The sequence below is a fragment of the Fundulus heteroclitus genome, chromosome 7 (genome assembly GCF_011125445.2).
Source record: "Fundulus heteroclitus isolate FHET01 chromosome 7, MU-UCD_Fhet_4.1, whole genome shotgun sequence".
Taxonomy (NCBI): Eukaryota; Metazoa; Chordata; class Actinopteri; order Cyprinodontiformes; family Fundulidae; genus Fundulus; species Fundulus heteroclitus.
Genome location: NC_046367.1, coordinates 20,949,889 through 20,974,154, shown reverse-complemented (window position 1 = coordinate 20,974,154; position 24,266 = coordinate 20,949,889). Strand labels below are relative to the sequence as shown.

The 24,266-nt window shown below is 39.7% G+C and overlaps 1 protein-coding gene across 2 annotated transcripts in view; it reads right to left on the bottom strand.

The window, feature by feature from the left end:
- srpx (sushi-repeat containing protein X-linked) overlaps nt 1-22,958 on the bottom strand; it is a 29,312-nt gene extending 6,354 nt beyond the window's left edge. Inside the window, exons 1-7 of one of the 2 annotated variants that reach the window (XM_036139166.1) lie at nt 22,808-22,958; nt 15,437-15,493; nt 11,284-11,472; nt 4,067-4,243; nt 2,987-3,113; nt 2,735-2,856; nt 1,052-1,231 (exon numbers count right to left, since the gene is read on the bottom strand). In XM_036139166.1, coding sequence (XP_035995059.1) covers nt 1,052-1,231; nt 2,735-2,856; nt 2,987-3,113; nt 4,067-4,243; nt 11,284-11,472; nt 15,437-15,493; nt 22,808-22,868 — 913 coding nt within the window. In that variant the 5' untranslated portion in view covers nt 22,869-22,958. The remainder of the gene's footprint in view (nt 1-1,051; nt 1,232-2,734; nt 2,857-2,986; nt 3,114-4,066; nt 4,244-11,283; nt 11,473-15,436; nt 15,494-22,807) is intronic. The other variant, XM_036139167.1, reaches the window with a different exon arrangement.
- Nucleotides 22,959-24,266: the final 1,308 nt, after the last annotated feature.

The window sequence follows — 24,266 nt, the reverse complement described above, 5'->3', positions numbered from 1 at the left end:
CTTTTTGGAGACGTCTTTTAAAACTTCCATCTGCTTTTAGCATGAACTTGTCTGAACAGACATACTTGGGCATGTTTGCAGCTGTTTTGAATGTCGTTTGAATTTCCGTACAGTCTCTGACCGACTCACACGCTGCTGCAGACGTCTCCCTGAAGGCCTCAAACAGCTCTTTAGGTCTTCTAATGGTGTTCGCTCTAACAACAGCAAAACAAGCTAAATGCCTCAGGTTTAAACAGGACAAAAATGCCTTTAAAATGCTGAGTACTGATGTTGTAATAATGTATATCTGATGTAATATTTGAGGAATTACTGCCAACTATAGAGGGAAAAATATGGGGGTCTTCATATTTATTCTCTATAGAAATGCAATTATTTTTTGTTACATGTTACAGCAAATTTAAAGAATGGTATTTTCTTCAGTTTTATTACTTATGTATTTTTATATTTCAGTCTTATTAAAATTTATTTGAAGTATTCATCAATCTCAAATATGTTACAAAAACACACAGGCTACTAGACGGTCTCCTAATTGTTCATGTGACGGTGTGCCCTATATTACATTTGGAGAATATAGTCCCTTTTTTTCAAACCTCAACTAGACCTTGAAAATAAACCACTAAAACAAATCCCATACATTTTAAGACTGCATAAGGATCCGGTATGATTAGTTTTTAGAAACATCAATAAGTGAAGTCGTATATATTTATACCTTGGTGTTCACCTGAACAATCAATTGGACTGGAATCACAGAGCTAATGCTCTTTAGAGCAAGATTTCTGATCTATTGTTTTGTTGTTTTATATATATATATATATATATATATATATATATATATATATATATATATATATATATATATATATATATATATATATATATATATATATATATATCCTTTGCTGGTGGTACACCTGCATTTCTGAGGAACAGCAAATTGTGTTTCTAACATATCTTGTTCTAACCACTGAACACGGGCAATATGAGTAAACTACAAAGTTTTAAAAAGCATCAGCTTTTGCAGTTCGTGCGTCAAGCTGTCAGCAGTACTTACGTGCACACGTTGTGTCCAGACCAGACCAGGAGAGCGAAGACTGACACACTCTGGCTGCGCTGCCCTGCAGCTCGTGGCCGCCGGTGCAGGTGAAGTGGCAAGTGGCACCGTAGTTGTCTCCGTCGCTGTCGCACTTCATGTAACCGTTGTCTGGGGGGAACAGCTGGCTGCAGCGCCGCACTGTGCCAGGAGCAAACAGCAGCCAGGAGAAAACAAGTCGACAATTGAATATAACTTTAAAAATATATATATTTAGACTGAATCGGCCATACATAAAGACATAATACTGAATCAGTGATATCATCTCTCAACCTGTCCTGTGTAAAGCACACAATATTTAATCAAATTTGAGTTTACATGGAAAAAAGAATCCTTGTACTGAATAACACTAAAACATCCGCAACGAAAATTGCAACAACAAAAAAACAACAGTACAGCTTATTAAACATCTTTTTTAAAGAATTTCTTGCAAGAAACTATTGCATTCAGAAAGACATTTCTGTTGGATATTTGTTTTAATATATTCCATTAAAAAATTAAAACCTATCTTCCTAATTTTTACTCAGATTAGAAATTTCTTCTGCTTTTGTTTTTGAAATGAAATGAAATGAAATGAAATGAAATTTGAAATGAAATTTATTCGAACATGAACATGATACAAATATAAAAATAAAATAGTGCACAGTAACAAGAAGTGCATAAGAAAGAAGAGAAAATACAGATTTTTGTTTCAGTTAACATATCATGCTCAAAATGGGGTAGGAAGAAGTGAGAACTTATAAACTCCTACCCCTAAACACTTTCTGTTTTTTCCTCTCTTAAATCTTTCAGATCATCAAATTATCCTCAGTTTCAGAAAGACTAAATACAAAAATTTATACTAAAAGCAATTTGTAAGTGATTGTTTATTTGATTAAAAGAACAAATCCATCCAAACCCACCTGAACAATCAATTGGAGGGACAGTAAAGTGTAAAGTTTTTAACATGGGGGAAGAAGTAATCATCCCCCGTCTTAAATCACAACCTAAAGCCTCCCATATAGTTGCACTAATAGGATGACCGTGTGGAGTCGGCACATACTCGAAGCGGACTCCGCGTGTACAGATACGGGCAGAGCTCAATTATTACGACGCAGAGTCATACTTTAAACTGCTCGGTGGAAAGAAGTCTTCACATCGAACAGTTTTAAATGTGACACCAAACTTGAACCACTGAGCTGCTCCAAGCAAGCGGTCACAAGGACACGGGGCGTCACAGTCCCTCTCTGCTCTCACTGAAAGGTGTGCGGTGGGAGCCTGCTGGAAATGAAACGGCTCTAGGTGCTGAACTAGCACATCAATTCCCACGCCTTGTCCCACTGGCAGAAAGTGTAGAAAACGTAGGAATTTCTGGAAAATGTAGGAATATGACACAATAAATGTTGGCAATAGGTATGATCGACTATGAAGGGTGAAGGTACGTTCACACCCGAATCTTTCGCCTGGACCGCCTGCCGTTCGTGTTGACATTTTGCCCCTCTCTCACAAACAATCCGCGATGACAACGCAGCCATTTCCCCCCCAGCCCGCTTCCCCGCGTCATTAAACAGGAGGAGTGTCTTTCCACTTGCTAGCTCCTCCTGTCTGTTTAGCGGTGGAGACGGAGTTTATGTTTATTCACGCGGCCGGCGCTCACAGACTCACCTCGCACTCTGACGGTAAACCGGCAGGACCCTTTGTTCCCGGCCCGGTCAAACACGGTGTAGGACATCTTATGGAGACCCTCTGGGAAGTCGGATTTTGACGTCATTCCTTTCAGGGTCACACTGCAAAAGCACATGCTCGGTTTGATTCTTGTACTCTTTTCTCTCCGGTGTAGAAACAGAGTTTAAGCTGATCCGGCGCACTAAAGTGAAAAGGTGTCAAAAGACTAAAAAGGGTTCTGCCCGGACTGACTCTGTGAGGATGCCGTCTGCAGTGTCGACGCCCTCAGGTGTGTCCCAAGTCACCCTCGCCGTCAATTTTCCTGGTTCTGCCCACTTGTCCTTGATGCTAGGACACTTGATTTTTGGGGGGTCGATATCTGCAGAGTGAAAAGAAAGTAGTTTCATTAAGCCTTACTTCACCAAATGAACGCAGACGGTTCACTGACAATGGCAGCAGATTGAGGACCTACAGGAGTACAGTGACAACAATAATAACACGAACAAGAACATATTCTAGTTAAAATGGCCAAACCTGGAAACGAAAACACTCACCAATGTAATTAATATAAGCAACTGCTCATTATTCATCTATGATAAATCAAATGAATGTGTTTTTCGCTGGTTTGAACTGTCCCCTTGATGATGTCTCCATGTCTGCATGGGTTGATTTTCTCCAGCATGATTCTGCAATCTGGAAAACATCCGTGTCCCGATAAATGCAGATGCAAACTTATCTGGGTGAGCGTGCGTGCTCATTTGTCTCATTTGTCTCTGTGTTGGAGCGAAAACACCGGGAGATCTATTGCTCCAAACAAACACGGGCATCCAGGGAAATGCTGAAGGAATCAAAAGCACGTCAAAAGAGCCTTTCTGCTGCAACATAAAAGTGAAAGGGCTTCAAAGAGAAAACAAGGATGGTTCTGAGCGTCCTTGTAGATAAAGAAGCAGCAAACTCAATGTCATATCTCCACTCTACTGGCTGTAGTGCGGTCTGCGAACACTGACGGCTCTTTCAAAACTATTCTTTCATCGATTGGTTCATCATGATCGCAGCTCATTTTCAGCTCTGACTTTGTGCAAGAGGGAAAAATAGTGTCATTTTCCAGTGAACAGAGAAGAGAAACACTGCCTGTCTGAGTTTTTGTGGAAGACGTATGTTCACCTCCAGAGGCAGGTTTCCTTCCAAGCATCAATCACCAAACCTCATGAGGAAAAGGCTTTGGCTCAAACACAGCGCTTCAAGGAAATTTGTGAAATATGAGTCTCTTGTTGTGGAAGTCCTCCGGCCATGAGTAAAAAAAAACTGCAAACTAAGGGACAATGCGCTTACCGACGCACGTGGGAACTGCAGCGCTCCACACCTTGTTGTACTGGCAGACCGCTGTCCTCTGGCCCTTCAGGGAATATCCAGGAGAACAGAAGAACTCGCAGCGAGAGTTAAAGTAGGAGCCGTCCGAACATTTGTAGCCTCCGTAGGTCGGCATGTCGAGCTTGGCACAGCGGATCTCTGTGAGCAGAAAGGGCCGGAAATTAAGGACATGCATTTGGATGCACAGTAATGTAAATATATTAGGAGACTCTACGAGACCATGTGGGGTTTTCTAACATACAGTAGCATTCAGAACCTCAAGTCACTAAATTTGTTAATTACACAAAGACTGGTTTTTTCAAGCCTTTACTTCTGTTCATTGTGGTTGTTGCTGGCCAGCTCACCATCAGATAATCCGAACTGAATTCTCACGTCTATCAGAGGGTACTTAAGGGAAATATGAGGACAATCTTAAAAATAATAAGCAGGGCTGACAATGATTATAGTCATTTACTCTAACAGATGCTTTATTTGTCTGAATAACAATAACAGAATAATAACAGCATCAATGTCCAGTGAGATAAGAAAATTATAAAAAGGTTTTGTGCATTATTACGTCTTAATTCTTTATGTTTTACAGGGCTGGTAGAACGTATTGGAGGAACTGTAGATGTAAGGATAAATTGTGGATGGGCAAACAAATGGACAGCTTTTATGTACTAATTTGTTTTATACATATTCAGGATTCATAAATGTATGTCCTCCCATATTTTCTTTATCATATCCTACAATGTATTTCCATTCAATTCAGTTTTATTCATAAAGTAGCAATTCACAACATGTCATCTCAAAGTACTTTACAAAGTCAGATTCAATCAAATCTTCCAGACAGATTGGTCAAAAGGTTTCTAGTCTAATTAAACCGAGCAAATTGCATCGAGACAAGTAGCATTCACCCCTCCTGAAAGAGGTGGACAGTGCATTGTTGATGGCTTTGCAGCAATCCCTCATACTGAGCATGCATGGCGCGACTGTGGAGAGAAAAACTCCACTTTAACAGGAAGGAAAACCTCCAGCAGAACCAGGCTCAGTATGAACGGTCATCTGCCTCGACCGACTGGGGGTTACAGAAGACAGAGCAGAGACACAGAAAGCACAGAATCACTGATCCAGGAATCCTTTCTATGTTAGAGAGGGTAAAGGCAGATGATCTGCCCCCCAGGATGGCATTACACCTAAACAGAACACCAGGAAAGATGTAACTACTATGAAGAGAAAAAACTGAGCAAACATAAAGTTAAAAGTTGAAATAACAACTAATAATGCAAAATTGGAGAACAGTAGGAGAACGCAACAGAGTGAGACAAGTAGATCTTTATGTCCTCCGGCAGCCTAAGCCTATGGCAGCATAACTACAGAGATAGCTCCGGGTAACCTAAGCCACTCTAACTATAAACTTTATCCAAAAGGAAAGTTTTAAACTTAGTCTTAAAAGTAGACAATAGTCAAGGTTACCTACAGCAGTGTAGGAAACTTTTACAATACATCAGATTTCTGAAAGCTGTACGCTTTCACTCAGGCAAAGACCAAGTCTCTGTGGAGTCTTTGAAGGGTTTTAACTTTTACTTTTACATTATTTACTGGAGATTTGCATCCAGTGGTTGGACGCTGAAACCCAAATATGGGACCTGTGAAACCAGAGACAGGCCGAAGAAAGGAAGCAGGGATTGATTGATAAATTATGGATCAACAGTTAATCAATGGATGGTTGAATGATGGATTCACTGCAGAATGAAATGGGTGGATGAATGGACTTCCTGACGACTAATTCACTGATGGGTAGAAGGATGCAACTTTAATACAATTGAAGACAGAATAAAGTATTAAACTAACCATTTTTCTATGAAAAAATACTTGAACCATGGGCATATTTAAACAAAAAGCTATACCTCTCCAGGCTTTTTCATACTACACTGGAGCCCTGTATAAATACAGTTTCCAGTCTGGCTTATAAACCTTTTCAGATCTTTTAACGTGACTAAACAAGGTTAAAATTTCTGTTTGCAGCCTGGGTTATTTTACTAGTCAGAGGAAGAAAATGCCAACAAGACCTTTTTAAAAAACACAAAGTATCAATAGTAATAATTTTGTTTTCACAGGTCAGATAATGTGATGTGTGCCGATCAACCCCCTCTCTGCTCTGCCGTCTGCTGCAGAAATTTAGAATATGACAAAGAGAGGATAAAACATTTAAGTTTTGTAATTATGTGGCTCTGGAGTGGCACTCTGGAGGCTGAGAAAAACCCAATTGGTTCCTTGATGCTTTCGCAGGAGGCAAACTGTTTTACCGCCATCACTCAGACTTAACAGGAGAACTGCTTTTGTAGGGGATAAGATGAAAAGCACAAATAGAGTTCACATCTGGTGAGACGCCAAACCTGCTTTCACAGAGTACTGTCCTCCAGTGTACCAAAGACAAGAACGGCTTTGTTTCAGCTTTCTTCGTGACGGATGGCTTTTTTTGCTGAACCCTACAGGGTGGTCCTTCGTACGGCAAACATTAAACCGTACAAAATCAGTGCTACCAGCAGATATGTAAGCTGGAGGCAGCCCCCTGGAAGTGGAGAAAGTGGCATGGCAGAAATGCCCTGGAACAGGTGATAAAGCTGGATGTTACAGTTTTAAAGGTTACCCCGATGGGCGCTTTGTTTTGTTCTTACCATGTTGTTAGATTGCCTCCTTGGAACATAGTGATTATGTCAATAAACCTCTTAATAAATATCCTTATTGTGTCCTTATTGCATATTCTTAGAAAAAACAAAGTACACAGACTTAGCTCTCTACCACAAGAGGACTAGATTCAAACACAATTCTTGAAAATAAATAGAATACATACATGACATAAAGGCTTTCCTTTTTAATTCCAACAATTACACAATTTTGCACATTATTCTTTTTTGCCTGGCACAAAAAGTTGCCACTAAAGATCCTGCGGCCTTTGGCATCACAGACCAACAGCCTACAGTCTCCTGCTCTCTGCAAAGAGAGGCTGTCTGACCCTCAGATTCCCAAATAATCTTTTTCTGCATCATTTTAGCCGGCAAAACACTGCAGCCATGAGCAAAGGAAGTGGATTTAGAACAGATATCTGGACACACATGCCCTCTGTGATGATAAAAGTAAGCCACACTCATCGACACAGACAAAGTCTAAAATCAATGGACTCCGCCGAGGCACGTAGAAACAAGCGGCAAATGAATGATTAACTATATTGAGCAGCCATCTGGCTTAGGATGAATGTTTCATATCATTCAAACTTAAAAGCCCGAACACACAGAATGAGTTTTAATGCATAACTCGTGCAAATAAAACCTGCAACATGCACCCAGAAGGAGAGGCGGTCCCACCTGCTGTGTCTGTCTACAGTTTTCACCCCGCTTCATTAACAGTCATCAATTTGCTGCACTGCTTGAGAAACATGCGGCATGACAACAAAAACAGAGGAAAAGGTTCGATTGCGAAAGTCTCACACTCAGAATGTGTCAGCTGGCAGGATGTTATTTGCAACAGTAGGCTTTAAAAAAGCTGCCGTTCACGGATGCACAGTGAAATTTCTTTCAGTGGGATCATCTAAAATAACATTGGGTGGGCTGGCCTTCAGACTCAGCCAACAGCGATGAGTCGTTTTAGTTTATTTTGGCTATTTTTAAAGTTTGGCTTGAGTTACACCGGTTCATCCGATAAACATAATTATGTGCCCGGCTACATGTTTTCTGAGCATGAAAATGACCTTTAGTTGTGGAAGCAGACAAGGAGCTGGACTCAGCTGACTGGACTTCATTACTTTCAGATGGCTAAAGAAGTAATTTTTACGCTATTAACAAAAAAATCTTCTAAAAGTTTTTACTGAAAAAATCAGAAGTCAAACCAAGATGAACTCAACATGTACAAAAAGAGCAAAATCTCATGCAAACAAGAGGCTTCATTCTGCCACTGATGATGTGCAAAACCAGTGAGTTTCCCCAGAAGAGACTTAATCTTCGATCGAACACCTTCATCTTTTGTTGGTAGATATACATCTCTAAAATTCTTTACATTTCAAATGCTACTTTTCTGCTATCGTGATAGAGGTGGGCCAGACACAGTCAACCCCAACAAATAAAAACTGAAAGGTTATCAATGATGTTCATGTTTCATAGATTTTAGTGATTTGATTTGATTGTTTGCTTTTTTTTTTAGCAACTGTGCTTCTGAGTGTTAGATTACTTATGCAGTCACATCAGTCATTACTAAATATGTGTTAATTAGTTACATTAATTAGTATTTTAATTGTTACCTACCTCTTGAGAACCCAGACGATTATCTGTTTAGTCATTTTATAAAACGAAAATATTTTACTTGTATTACCTGATTCTTTTTTTGAGTAATTGTTTATTTAAAATAAAACCGGTTAATAAAACAATAACTTTGATTTCCATAATCAAATCTTGTAATATTCATGCATGGTTTTTTTGCAGCTTTTACATCATACAGTGAGCAATGAGCCCACAACAAGCAGCGGCCCGTCACATCAAGCTCACGCCGGTCCAATCCAGAGTTTGATATTAGGTCATAGTATATGTATGCATATTGATGCAGATACTGAGACGATCTAGGCTTCTTTTTTACTATTTTTTTTTTTTTTTGAGACGTTAATAGAGATACACCAATCTATCTGGCAGATGTCAAAACTGGCTAATTCCCTTTTCTCTGACCTGTGATCTGCAGATCGAATACTAAAAAAAATTTTTTTTTTCTCCTTATCTGTTAAGTGCATAAAATCTAAGAACTCTAATCAATTTCTGTCTACAAATGCATCAATAAACAGGATTGACTTTTTAAGCTTAACAACAATCACACAAAGATTAGTGAATGATCTCTTAATTTGCAACTTTTCAAGTGAATTTTAAATTGCTACCTCAATTAAGGAACATGCAGTAAATTATGTCTCTTTTATCTGTTATAGAATGTTGAATAATTCAAATTAATGTTAGTTTTAGGAAGAAAAAAAAGTAAATCAACAAGTCCGTCTCAATGGGAAATCACAAATCCGTGTCGGCCTGGAAAATCCTGACAGGTGAATCTTCAGAAATTACTGATTTATTATTAAGCCTTTTCTTCGCTTTCATTCTCATTTACAGGAACTATTATTATGAGATTTTGCTTTTTATTTCTAGTCTGTTTCTGAGTTGAATTTTCTTTTAACTCTCATTGTTCGCCGACATCCCCAGTAACCTGAGTTTTGTCTCTAGATTACCTCAACACCTGTTACTCATCTCTCACTCACATCCTCTCACCTAATCATTTCTCCCAGTAAAAATAGCCCTTCTTAGTCATTCGGTTTGTCAGATCCTCGGCTCAGGCACGCACTCACTTTCCCTGCCTATTTCAGCCTTTTACCTTTTCCATTTGATCCGCAGGACTTCCTCCTCCCACAACAGATCATCAAATAAAATCAAGACGCAACATGTGACCTTTAACTGTATAAAATTAGAATATTGCTAGCAATAAGTGTTCACTGTTGGACTAAGATGCCCCCAAAGTGCCGAAACGCTGACGATTTCTCAGAAAATAGTCAATATTCATCATCTGAAAAGAAATCAACTTTTAGCTTTTATACCATAATGTTGTATTTTACACATTTTTCATTACAGTATCTGATTCTGCAAAGAGGAACACTTTCTACTGAAATTCCTTTTTTGCAGCACTAAATACAAAGGAAGGGGTGCAGCAGAAAGTTGGCCTATGGTCCAAGTATTAATTACTTAGCATAATGTTGTGATGTAATTATGGTTAAGAATGGTAGATGTGGCTCCTCAATGAAGCTTGTTGTGCTGGTATTGATACCATGTGCTTTTAATTATATTCACAAACCTCTGAACCACAAACAATTGCTGTAAATGTGGCTAAAGCCTTGCAGAAATGTTATTCCAAGTTACTCCAAGCATGTCATGATTTTTCAGAAAACTGTTATTTAACAAATTGGGCTTTTTAAAGCAATAATTAATCTACTATCTTCTGCTTAGCCGCCTGGGCCATGGAGGCAACTGGTTCAGACAGCTCTGTCCTCAGCGACACTCAGCCCAGTCGCCTTACGGAGGAAGCTCAGTCCAGCCGCCTCCATCCAGGCTGAAATGCAGACAGACAGAGAGTCCTGCTTCTTGGTAAAAAGCTTTCTTTACCTCAACAAGCTGGAGAAGCACCCACATTATTGCCGATGAGGCCCCAATCCATCTATCCATCTCCCGCTTCATCAAATCATCAGTTTTCAATTAGGTTGACAGCATCTCTTCCATCAAAAACCACGATAAGCAGAAAGTTTAATTCTAGATTTCCTGATGGTCACAATAAGAAATGTAAAGGCCATCTGCAGTCACAGATGCTGGTCCACTCCTCTTCCAGTCTATTTCACGTTTTGGTGCTTGTAGACACTTTTTCAACCATAATTAGGCCACCAGTGATTTTCCAGAGGGCTTTCTGGGTTTAGATCAGAACTTTGGGCCTTTGGGTCATTTCAGGGTTTGGTAGCTTTACCTGAGCTGCTATGTGTTGGCGGACATTGACCTTCATGGAAACTAGTGGCCAATTTAATAAAGAGTTCTGCCGAAGGTTTCTTCCTTTCTACTGTTTTACCATGCTGGGTAAGTTGAGGGATTGCTGAGAAGGCAGCAGCTCCATGCAGTCATCTGGAGTCCCTTAGATAGAAAGTTTCTCCCAACTGGCGTGATAAACTGACCTTGACTTGCATTAAATTATATCTACAATTGAGCTGGAATGTATTTAATGAAATGTCAACCTGTCCGTATCAGTGGATCGAAACTAGATTTGGGTGTATAAAGTGAATCTGTTAGACTTGTAAAGTCCCAACATTTGGTCCTGAGCATGTGCTATATATATGAATTGAATTGAATTGAATTGAATTGAATTGAATTGAATTGAATTGAATTGGTGAAAACACAGCCAGCACCTGCTGCACAAACCATTCCTGCTACTGTGACACTTCCTCGGGCTTCCGCTCCCTTCTTCAGGCACTTTAGCTTGAATTTTTTCCTGGTTTGAGGACATAACTTTGCCCATGAAAGCTAAAAATGTCAATTGACCCGAAGTTGTATCCTCTCTTACTGTAGTGCCCTCAGATTACTTTGTCCATTTGCTCTGAAAGCGAAAAATAAAGCCTGTGTGCGGCCGTTGGTTCTCACCCCGACAAGCGTAGTTGGAGGACCAGTGCTTGCTCGCCATGCACACCACCTCTGAATTCTGGGATTCATAGCCCCTCTTGCAGCGGATTTTGCACCGTGTCCCCATCACGTTCCTGTAGTGCTCCCCCCTGGGTGCGCGGCAGCTCACGTCACCGTGCTTCAGCTTGATGGGCGCACACCACGGGGTCCCTGAAAGTGGGGGAGAAAAAAAAAAAAAAGAGAGAAGAGAAGACAGGGCACTGAGTTTTCACCGGGAGCATCGAAGCAGATACACGACTTGGCCTTTCAGCGAGAGAAGCTCGATAGGAAGCACTTACCTGCAGACCATAAAAGCTTTGAAAGACTCTCTTTACCAGAGGAAAAGGCGAAAAAAGGAAAACCCACCCACCAGCATGAGTGCAGGCAGATACGGTGGATTTCTCATTACCTTCTCTGTGTCTTCCAATCATCCGAAAGCGTCTCAGGAGAAGGATCAGAAGCTGGCTTCGGGCGAGGAAAGGATATAATGATGTGTGGAGAGCACTTGTGTTTTTGTGGCTGTTAAATCAGAACTGGAAAACTTTTAATTTGTTAAAACTGGGCCTCTTCGTCAACGCTGCCACTAAATTGTAGGTCTTGATACCCTACCACCTCCTCCACCATCATTTAAGTACACTGCGAAAAGGCAACTAAAATAAGCCAAATTTTCTTGAAATAAGTGTTTTTGTCCTTGATTTGAGCAATTAAACAAGATTATCTGCCATTGGAATGAGTATTTTTACTCCTAAAATAAGATAATTAGATATATTCACTTGAACAAACTTCCAGAAAATTGTAAAGGTGCGGAAAGCCTGAGTTCCTTTAAATCAAGATTAAAAACACATTTGTTTAGGATTGCCTTCAACTGTTCTAGTTAACTGAATCACCACTTCTTTGTTCTAATTTGTATCTACGTTTTATTCCTACTTGCTTTTATTCTGTTTTAATTTGCTATATTTTAATCATGTAAAGCACTTTGCATTGTCCCTGTACTGAATTGTGCTATATAAATAAATTTGCCTTGCCTTGCCTTGCCTATAAGATGATGGAGAAGAGTTTTTCCTATTTTAAGTGCAAAAATCGTATTCCATTGGCAGATCATCTTATTTACCTGCTCAAATCAAGCGCAAATACACTAATTTCAAGAAAATTTGACTTACTTTTAGTTCTCTTTTTGCAGTGTAACGCTAACCATTTTGCGTTTTCGTGGATTCATATTAAGTTTGTCGCTGACAGCAATTTAATATTTGTCTTTGAGACGTGAAACTGGTCTTTTCATCTGAACTGTGAGGAATTTATACCTCCGCAAACGTCAAACTAGTGTCTCACCACTCATCTGAGTGTATGTATTAAACTGCAGCCCATCTCTATAAAGCTGTGTAAAAATTCCTTGTGCGTCGCCAAGTCGCCCAGGGTCACGAGTTTCTCATTTCAATACAGGGAAATCCAAATCTGCAGTTTATTTCCTGCTGGCTCAGAACAAACACACATATCTGCTCGGTTGGAGAGGAGAGAGGACGCACAAGCTTAGGCTTCGGGCCATTTGGAGTAAGAATGAAGAATCAGCCTCCCTTACGACAGTGCGCTGTGGATATGTGTGTTGGCAGTGTTTCTACAGCCGCGGAGTAAAAGAAAACACTACATTTACATTTTAACATGAGGCCAGAGTTTTATTTGGCCTGAATGATCATCACCTCAAATCCAAAGTTTGAAGCTGCTTCCGTGAATCGATGTCTGTTCACAAAGCTGGCAGATCAAAGATGAGTTGAAATCTGTATTTTGACACAGAATTTCCCTTTTATATCCTGAAAATGACTGATTTAGCTGTTTTGTGATTAATGTTATATACTAAGTGATGTTAAACCTATTAATGTAATGTGTTGGCATGCTTTTTTTTCCTTGACTTAAAATTAAAAAGAGTGAAAGGACAGCTGTGAAATCTTGACCGAATCTTTATTATTATGTGGCATAGTTTTGCTTCCACAGCGTCAAACTTTGTTGAAATCTTTTATGGTCTCTAATGACTAAATCAGGCCTTCTGGAGATATTTAATTGTTTTACTTTAAGCAGTAAGTTGATTTCAGAAAGGTCCATTTACTGAATTTAAAAAAAAAAAGAAACGGGTTCTCCATTTTTCAGTCGCTTGTTTTGTAAAAACACTTTACACAGTAATAATCACGGTAAACGTATTTGCCTTCTTACATCAGCATTTAGATAAAAAGAAATTTTAAATTAACAAAGATCATCCAGACTAAACACAAAAAACTGTTTCAAATGACAATTATGTTTTTTTTAGGCAAAAAAGCGATGAGAACCAAACCTGGTCCTACGTGAATAGTGATTGGCCGCTGGCCCTAAGATCCGGTTCTGCCAGCCTTGACTCCAACAACGTTAAAAGTGTTGTAGCTGGCTGACATCACAGTGGATGAATTTGGGCTCATTCAGATACATTGGATGGGATTTCAAGCGGAAACCGCCTATACAAGGTCTTGTCACAGCATCTCAAACAGAAATAATTCTTTAAGACTTTGACTAGGCCACTCTAAAAACTTCATCTGGATTTTTAATATTCAGAGATGTACTTGCTGACATGAATTTTGCATTAACCATGTTTGCTTGAGCTTAACAACATGGATGTTATTCTTCAGGATTTTTTACGCCACATCTTTCAAGTCCTGAAGCAGTAAAACAGCTCAGACCCGACCAAGATGTTCCTTCCTGAAATCCTTTATAGAGGATTTTTCTAAAGTATTGAAGATCAATAAGATATTTTTGATAAGTGTGGGACGGGCCTTTGTTCTTTTTGTGAACAGTGGTTTTTATCATAGGTGCCATATTTGTCATGTTTCTTTCTTGTATAACTACACTGCAAAAACTAAACTAAAAATAAGTAATTTTTTCTTGAAATGAGTGTATTTATACTTTATTTGAGCAGTTAAATAAAATAATTTGCCAATGGAATAAGATTTTTGCACTTAAAATAGGAAGAACTCATCTCCATCACCTTATTTCAAGTGCATTATATCTAATTATCTTATTTTAGGGGTAAAAATACTCATTCCATTGGCAGATAATCTTATTAACCTGCTCAAATCAAGGACAAATGCACTAATTTTGAGAAAATGTGACTTATTTTTAGTTCTGTTTTTGCAGTGTACTAACACCACAGCCTACACTGCTAAAGCAGAACTAAAAATAAGTCACATTTTCTTGAACTTACTGTATTTGTCCTTGATATGAGCAGGTAAATAAGATGATCTGCCAATGGAATTAGTATTTTGATCCCTAAAATAAGATAATTAGATTTCCTGCACTTGAAATAAGATGACGGAGATGAGTAGTTCCCATTTTAAGTGCAAAAATCTTATTCCATTGGCAAATCATCTTATTTGCATGCTCAATTCAAGGACAAATAAACTCATTTTAAGAAAATTTGACTTATTTTTAGTTTTGTTTTTGCAGTGTATATATGAGATAGGTGAGGCCTGCCTACTTATGGAGTATATTTGTTTGCCAACTTGATGCTTTTTTTCCCCATTTGAGGATAATGGCTCTCAATCTGGTTCCCAAAAGCCTTGAATATAATTTCACAACCCTTTCCAGGCCGATGTCAGTGGTTCTGTTTCTAATCTGGTTTTAGATTTCGTTAGATTAGGGCATGACGTGTTGCTGTTTGGGCTCTTTTTGCCTGCTTCGCGTTGTCATTCAGGCTCTGTGATTTATTAATTCTGCAGGCCTGGCCCTGATCCTGGTGTAACTAGCTGGTGAAGATGAACCGGCAAACAAACACTGCTAATTTATAAGTTAACAAAGGGGGGCTAATATATATTTTAGTTTAGGATTAACAACCTTTTTCTCTTTTAAATCTTTATTTGAAAACTGCCCTATATTTTACCAATCAAGAACCAGGTTTTCTTTGTCTTTTTTTTTTGTTATCCTGCTTACTTCTGTAATTTTGAAACTGTTTCATTAGGTTTCAACAAAGTAATTTTAAACTACCAAAATAACTTGTTTAGGTGCTTTTTAAAGAACATGACTTAAAATGAACTAATGGTTTACTTGATCTCTGAGGTTACGCTCATATTCGTGCATGTATGCATGTTCGTTGCAGCAGCGGCAAACCGAGAGGAGTCACCTTTATGTCTACGAGAGTACCAGTCCTCGTCGTCTCCGTAAGCGTACTGCCCTGACCCTGAAAGTGAAAGAAAACAAGAGCAAACGTCTAGAAAACAGTGGACACAAGATTACATGTTGAGTAATCTTTTAAAGCTTTTCCCTGGACAACTCAGGGTAAAGCACACAAAACAAGCTGAAAGTTGAGCAAGAAATCTTGCTCAACTTTCTAAATTAATCCGACTGCAGGGGGGCTGACCTGGACCTTTTGGACAGAACACATGCAGAAAGACTACATTTCCAAAAGATCCAGTTTCTTTTCAGTAAATAAATAAATGTTCAGGTGGAAATATTCCTTTTAAAGCCCCCTTGCTAGTGCCGATGCCAATGGAAAAGCTTGAACTTTACAGAAGATGAGTTTCAGCTGAAACCAGATGTTTGCAGAAAGACATGATCGACACTTTGCCTTTTCTTTTCTCCACTGTCTGACATTAAATCAGAGTAACGAGTTTTGTTTTAGGCCAGTCAGAATCAGCAACATGATTTCTATTTACTAAACACCAGAATAATGAAACATAATTATTTTATTTTATTACTTTTCCAAAATTCAGGGGTTTAGATACACAGAGATTAATTTGCCTATACACTATTTGGAAAAGCCCAGATGATGATACAATGGTTTTAAAAGTTAATAATAGGTTAATTCACAAAATGTGAATGAATAAAATTTATTTTGAGACAAATACTCAAATACAGTGCTTTCTTTAGTGACATCATGGAAAAAAGCAAAAGCCAATCAGGATATCCACAAGTTACATAGTTGTGCTTTTTAAAGCAACCAATTCATTGAGGGGACCTAGTCATGTACTATGTCTTCATCAATTTCTATCCCTAATAGCCCATTCTGGATGCATAACAAGGTTTTCAATCAAATTGTAGCTTGTAATATTTTCATTTCTGTGTTTTACACTTCCAGCAGCTGCATCAGGAACACCGGGATAAATAACATCATTTGTGTGGTGAAACTGACCCAATGCACTATGATCCCTGACAAAAGCACAGAATGACACAGGGAGAGGATCAAACATTAACTGGACTGAGATGTTTCTAATGATATGTTGATGTGGCTCTGAACTGGCTCTTAGGTGGTGGACAGGTCTGGTTAAGAACTGGCTCCAGCACTGGCTTTTTATAAAAACGGCAATCTTTAAGCTGGAAAAAGCCCTAGAAGTAAAAGCATGTTACCCTGAGATATATCTGTAGTTATGCTGCTATAGGCTACTGGAGGACATCAGCGCCTATTTTTCTCACTCTACTGAGTTCTACTGTTCTCCAGTTTTGCATTGCATTGAAATGAATCATTTCTTTTAACTTTTTGCTCTGTCTTTTTTTTTCTTCATAGTAGGTACACCTGGTCTGACGTTCTGTTAACTGTGACGTCATCCAGAGAAGACGGCTCACCCGCTACTACCATCTAATGTAGAACAGATTACTAGATCAATGTGTGCTTCTGTGCTTTTTTGTCTCTCTTGTTGTGTCTCTGCTCTGTTTTCTGTAACCCCCAGTCGGTCGAGGCAGATGACCGTTCATACTGAGCCCGGTTCTGCCGGAGGTTTTCCTTCCCGTTAATGGGGAGTTTTTCTTCCCACTGTCGCTCCTTGCTTGCTCAGTATGAGGGATTGCAGCAAAGCCATGGACAATGCAGACGACTGTCCCTGTGGCTCTACGCTTCTCCAAGAGTAAATGCTGCTTGTAGGGACTTTGATGCAATCAACTGGTTTCCTTATATAGGAAATTTTTGACCAATCTGTATAATCTGATTGAATTTGACTTTGTAAAGTGCCTCGAGATGAGATGTTACATGAATTGGCGCTATTTGTATAAAATTTAATTGAATTGAATTGAAATGGGACTTCTAAACAGACAATGACAAATTACATTATTTGGATTTCACAAAGTCCTGACCTCGCTTCTGTAGGAAAACTTGTGGGCTTAATTACTCAAAAAGATCTCTGTGAGCAAGACGGCCTACAACGAGGACACTGTTGCACAGTCAGAAGGAGTTGGACTAAATGCCAGTAAACGTTTGTCAGAAGATTGTGGAGGGAGGCATAAAACATTCAGCCTAAATCATAGAGTTTAAAGAAATTATAAACAAATTGTCAAGGAAATTGCTGTTAACTTCTGAACTTCTAGATCTAAGAATAATTTTATTCATTATTCTGGCATTTAGCTACTATGAAAGAATTATTGTAATCCTAACTGACCAAAAGCAGGAGTCTGATTTAATCTAAGACAAAAAGAAAAAAAAAATGTCACTTTAGTTTGTAGATTCCTACATGTAAAGTGCACATTTTGAATTTCAGCCGTATACCTACCATGGACCACTCTGAGTCGGCTTTAGCTGTGGACACAATCATTGAGAGAGAGCGACTGATAAACGAGAATAAATTTCTGATGGATCCAGGGCCGCTGGAGGACACAGCTGAGTGGCAGCGGTGAGAGATAAGCGTGAGGAGAATTGTGATGAGCGAGGAAGAGAAGGGACTGGGGCAGATGGGGACAGAGGAGGTCTGAAGGCAACAAAATGAGGAGAAATTGGTGCAGAAGGAGTTAAGCTGGTGTGGATATGGTCTCTGCTCAGGACTCATAAGAGGGAAGTGTTTGGCCTCCACTTTCATACGTGAGCATCCTGTCAGTGAGCTAGTCTGTGACCCGCTACCCCATTTCTTATCATGGCTTTTCTCTAAGATGAACTAAAACCAGTCTAGAATGAAATCCAGCAAGTCTTCTCACACTTAAACACACACACTCGCCCAATGCTTTAAGGTTTCATCAATCAGAATCCCACAACATGAACTGCGCTATGAAAGCCCTCCTACTGAGCAGACTTGGCCGTCTAATGTGTAGACTGTTGCAAAATCTCAGCTTGACCTGATGGGGCGAACAAGGCAAGCACACAAATCCAGTCGTAGGTGTTCCTCTGTGTGTGTGCGGCGGGGCGAATGTGTTTGTGCGTGCTCCCAGTTTAAATTAAAACTACTCAGAGCTAAGAGAGTAAAAAAACAAGAAAAAAAGCAGTTCACCAGGAATTCTAAATTTTGGGGCAAACTGGATCTAATGACATTGAGCGTCAGTCTTGATTTTTTTTCTTAAACTCTTCATTATTTTGTTTTATAACAATTTCTGTGAGCTTTAGCATCACATATATGTATATACATACATACATATATATATATATATATATATATATATATATATATATGTATATATATATATCTACAGACAGACAGACAGATAGACAGATAGATAGATAGATAGATAGATAGATAGATAGATAGATAGATAGATAGATAGATAGATAGATAGATAGATAGATAGATAGATAGATAGATAGATAGATAGATAGATAGATAGATAGATAGATAGATAGATAGATAGATAGATAGATAGATAGATAGATAGATAGATAGATAGATAGATAGATAGATAGATAGATAGATAGATAGATAGATTTGTTTGGATATATTGTGCTGCTCTACTTACAGTTACCATTTTTCACTGAACCGCTACATGATCATTCTGATGATCATGTTAAAAATGTTTTCAGACACTTCCTTCTCAGTCTGCAGAAATGCTTCAATTATGCAACAAAGCAAACAAAGAATTAAGGCTGCAATGCCTTGAGATTAAGTCTTGCAACTTTGATATACGAGGAGCTGGTTTATTTTGGCTTTGAGAGTATTGCCATTGCTCGCTGTTTTTTCGCCTCTTTTATTTAAAGACCAACAAGCAGCCCTGGAGGGAAGGGGACCCACATGGACGTTGCACACACTGTCTGATCCCTGGATCCATTCTATACTAAGACAAACTGCTGTTTGATCTCTGGCCAATAGGGCTTGAATTTGTCTGAAACTGCTGACACAGCAGCAGCTAAAAAACAGATTATGTCAAATGGACTCGGTCTAGTTTATGCTTGTTGATGAAGACATTCTTAATTCAAAGAAATTCAAGGTAAGTACGAGCAGTCTGAGACTTCTCTGCGTCCATAGATAATGAAACTGTCAAAACGATGAAGGGAAAACGAGCCGCCAGCATCGGCTTCCTTTCCCCCCCCCCTTACATCAAAGGACATGTTGGTAAAATCTCTGCCAAAGCTGGAAGAGTTCAGGAACAGCGGGAGCTTTCTTCTCTCACCATCCTCCTGGAGTGACCACACTTATGATCACTGAGCCTGATTTCCCAATTAGCTGCTCTCTCGGGGCTTTTAATAAGAGCCGTCAGACTGTGGAGGAAGTTTGTTCTGCTGGAGTATTGCTGCAGGCCAACACGGCAGAGAGAGCACAAAATATAAGGTGTGTTTCTTAATTATGTAGTTTAATTTGCCGTTATTACACCCTTAAATGCTTTATTTATCTCTGGTGCAAAGCTATAGTTTTGTTTCAGCAAATCGTGCAGACGGTGCAGCGGTTCTCTGAGGGACTATAGACAAGTATATTCAGCACCTTGACTGTCTTTAATGTCTTCAACAGATTTGCACAGTTGGAGCCTGATATTATTGCCCTTTTTAGCCAAACAGCTCCAGCTCAGTCAGATTGTACAGAGAGCATCTGGTCATTACATTTCACATTTTGCCACCGATTCCTTGTTGGATTTAAATCTAGACTTTGACTTGGACATTCTGGGGCAGCACGATGCTTTGATTTAAAACCAGGCCATTGTAGCTCATTGTCTCACGGGAAAGTGAACTTTCGGCGCAGCCTCAAACTCCCAGCTCAAGACGAACATTCCCACAGCATGATGCTGCCGCCCTGTTTCACCTTAGGGATGTCAAACTACTCTGATTTCAGGAGATATTAGCCATTAATAAAAGTGCCCCGCCGCTTACTTCTGTCGGATTGTGATTGCAATAAATAAGATAAAAAACAATATTGGTTACTGAATGCTTTTCTGATGTTGTGCGGGCCTGGATGATTTGAACAAAGTAAATGTACCTTTTATGCAAATATTTGCTTCACCGCCTGAACAGCTTGCAGTTAACATCAAAGGAACATTATTATGACCTTTTTATTTTTTTAAAACAGTGGCTTTCTTCTTGCCACTTTTCCATAAAGGCCAGATATCTGGTGTGCACAATTAATACGTTTTGTCACCTGCGCTGTGGATTTCTGCAGCTCCTCCAGACTTAGCATGAGCCTCTTGGCTGTTTCTATGCACGTCAGTTTAGGGGATGAGTCTTGTCTTTGTAGGTCTGCTGCAGATTCTTGATCGCATCCTAATTTAATCTTCCCTATGACTTTAAATGCCGTGGGGTTGTACGTTGGGGTCCATTACTAGTGGGACCAAATATTTGTTCTTTAATAAACTGCAACTTGCTTAGTTCTGTTGAGCCATAGGTTGGGCAGCTTTGATCAGAAATTGGGTCAAACTCATTTAGTTGGGTTGATGACAAGCTGTAGAAGAAGCACATCCTTCTTCAAAAACCGGCATTTTCAATTAGACTGTGGCCTGATGGGATATAATAGAACGTCTCTACTCTGAAATAACAAAGGCAAAGCAAAAAGTGAACGCTAACAGTTTAAAGGTGATAGCGTTATTTTTGTCAATCACAACTTTCTGGTTGACTCTACGGCTGCATGGTTGGAAGCACCGTTGCTTAATGATGGGAAAGATGGGGAAATTAATGACTTTCCCATCGTTAATGAATGTTGTGCCTAGAGATATTTTAGACTCCTGCAGAAAAAGAAGTTGTTGTTTTTTTTATCATCTCTGAAAAAAAACATTTTCAGAGGATTTTTTAAGTTGCTGTTTGGTTAGCCTTCCTTCGTTTCGTACCCCACCTTTCATCCCCAGAAACCATTTTAAACCCGTGCATTTAGCCCTTGCATGTCATTTTATTTATCTTTGGTAGTCATATAATTTTGATGTGTTGCGATAAAATAATTTCCTGGCTCAGCTAATACAATAATATAATCTAAGAATTTGAGCTCCACAATATATCAAAGTGCAGGCATCATTGCAACATCAAGGGGTGTTATATCGCGATAGCGGACTGCTTGCATGCAGTATTTTTGGGCAGACACTATGTTTGTAGTTCTATTCGTGCAACTGGTCCATCACAGTAATGTATCTGGCCTGTTGGTTGAACTCTCCTTACCCACAATGCCCACACTCGGTGTGTATTTTAGTTGCTGAGATTATAGAGCTCAACAAAGAGTTGTGGGTTTGTTGTCACATCCCTTTGTAGGGTCTGCCACATAAAACCTCAACGAATTACGTGAACGTTTGTAGCTGTTTGGAGATAAAAGTTGCCCCTGTAGAAAGAGCAGAAGCGCTCTGTGTGTGTGGAAACGTCTACATCCCAACATCTTAGTGTACTCAGGCACCCACACGCTACTAATGAAAGGCATAATTTACCACCAGAACTAATGCCAACTGCCCCCCCACTGTAAAGTCAACCTCTCATAAATCCAAACACACACAGACACACGTATACACAAGTACAGACTGGAGTCCCGTCGGCCTGATGAGCAGCTTTTAAGTCTTTCGGTGCGTGTTCATGTTGCAGCCTGCATGATCATACGGCCGTCCACACGCTCATAACCCCCACTGCTGCTCCCATCCACACACACTGCTCTCCTTTCATACACACACATGAGCTTTGATGTGACTTCATCTGCTCACAGCAGCAGGCTGCAGGCTCCCTCTTGTATCTGTCGGGGAAAACTTGCTTGTTTTCTTGTGCTGGATGCATAAAAACATGTAATTATTTATTGTGTTTAAATAATAATAACCAAAAAAAAAAAAAAAGTGTGCTCAGGCGTAACAAAGAGAGATAGAGAAAGCTAATTAAGAGGAGTGCAAAGCATCTAATTACTGCTGCAGAGGAACGTTAAGGCTAATGAGGCTTTGCAAGAGAGGAAAAAAAATGCTGGTTCTATAAAAAGTTACAGGAGAACATATGTGGAAATGATCTTTATTTTAATTAAAAAAAATCTCTTCCTGTGTCCCTCTGAGTAGATAAGAAGTGTGAAGAGCAGAAATATGCTGCAGAGCTTTCAGTGGAAGGAACAGACCTGAGCTCTGTGCAAAAAAAAAAAAAAAAAAAAACGTCCCCCAGATGCACACTGCACTCCCCCCCGCTTTCCACCCCCAGCTTCCACGTAAACACAACCGCGGTTCAGCAAACTCAGACCTCTGATCAAACTCAGGCAAAAAGTCCCACACAGAGTGTCCAACTCAAAGCCAGAAGCCACTGCTGCTTCACATTTACCCCCCCTCCCTCCCTCCAGGCAGCGGGGGGAGATAAGCTGCAGGGTCATTTCTGGATCGTTCTTCCTCTCCCAGCAAGGCTTAATAGATGTTGAATGAGGGCCTTCTGGCCAGGTCTTACCTTCATATCCGGAGCAGAGACAGAGCTGGATGAACAGGAGCACCAGCGGCCACAGCTCCATGTCTGGACGGGCGATCTCCAACGTGTGGGCAGGAGGAGGAGGACAGCTCGCAGGGAAAACTCTCCGCACATTCCTGCTTTTTCCTAAGAGCCCGCCTCTTGCTCCAGAAACAAGGGAGGATTCTCTTTAAAGCAGGCAGGCCATGCACCGGCATGAGTCAGGGGCTGGGGCCGAGGGGGGGGGGGGGGGCACCAGAGAGAGCCAGGGCCTGGAGTTAGTAACCACACATTCAGTGGGAATGCAGCACACAAAGCTGTTGTACCTACATTTAGTATAATAAAAGTTGTTTTAGTTTTGCTTATTTGAAGGGACAGTTAAGCCCAAAATGATTCAAATCCCTAATCTGTCCGATCTGTCACATTTTATTTAGAAGTAGCATGTCAAAAAATGATTGATATGCTTCTCGGTTATTATTACTCCTTATTTGGCAAGCTGTAGTGTTTCTGGTGCATGAGAACGCTGCTTGCCAATAGTATAGTTTTCCACATGGATGAACTTTCAAGGTGGTTTATGCCCACACCTGATATAGATCTTGGTGAACAAGATCCTAAACCGCAGAGAGATTTGTGAGAACACAACGATGAAGTGAGAGGACGATGTGACAAAAATCTATTCATTTTGTCACATTACAGCCATAAACGTAACAGTATATTAATGATAGTTATTGTTGTTGTTTTTTAAATAAGACTAGAAAGGATAGAAAACAAATGTGAGCTTCGATTCTCAGCTTTATTCAGGCCTGGACTTTGACTGGGCCATTCTAACATGAGTAAGGTTTGCTTTAAACTACTTTATTGTACCTCTGGCTTTATGTTTACGGTCGTTGTCCAGCTGGAAGGTGAACATCTGCCTCAGCTTGTAACAGGTTTTCTTTCAGGATTGTCCCACAGTTAGCTAAATCCATCTTCCTATCAACTAAGCCTGCCTTTCCCGTGTTGATGAAAAGCATCCATACAGCACAACACTGCCAAGTCCATGTTTATAGATCACATTCCCAGTGGCACGCAGAGTTTAGCTTTCCAGCAAAGTGCTCAACAAGTACTTTCTGGTAAAAGTTATCAGGTCCAAGTATACATTTTTTCTTTATTTTTTATTTTCTTTGAAGATGTGGCCTCAATTAGTTTTTTACAAATTTTCTGCCTCCGAAGATCCTTTCGTTCATGTGTTTTCTGTACCTGTGTGCTTCTTGAGTTCAGTCAGCATTCGGCAATAGCAACATGACTAAATGCATGCAGGGATATTGCTGAAAGTAAAACATTTCACTAAAACAACTTTACATAAAGCAGATGGGAGGTAAGGGAGAAGCAACGAATTATACAAAAAACAATCAAGTGAGAGAAAACAACTTTATTGTTCTTATACAGAAAACAGCATTGTCGCTGTTCGGACTTACCTGGC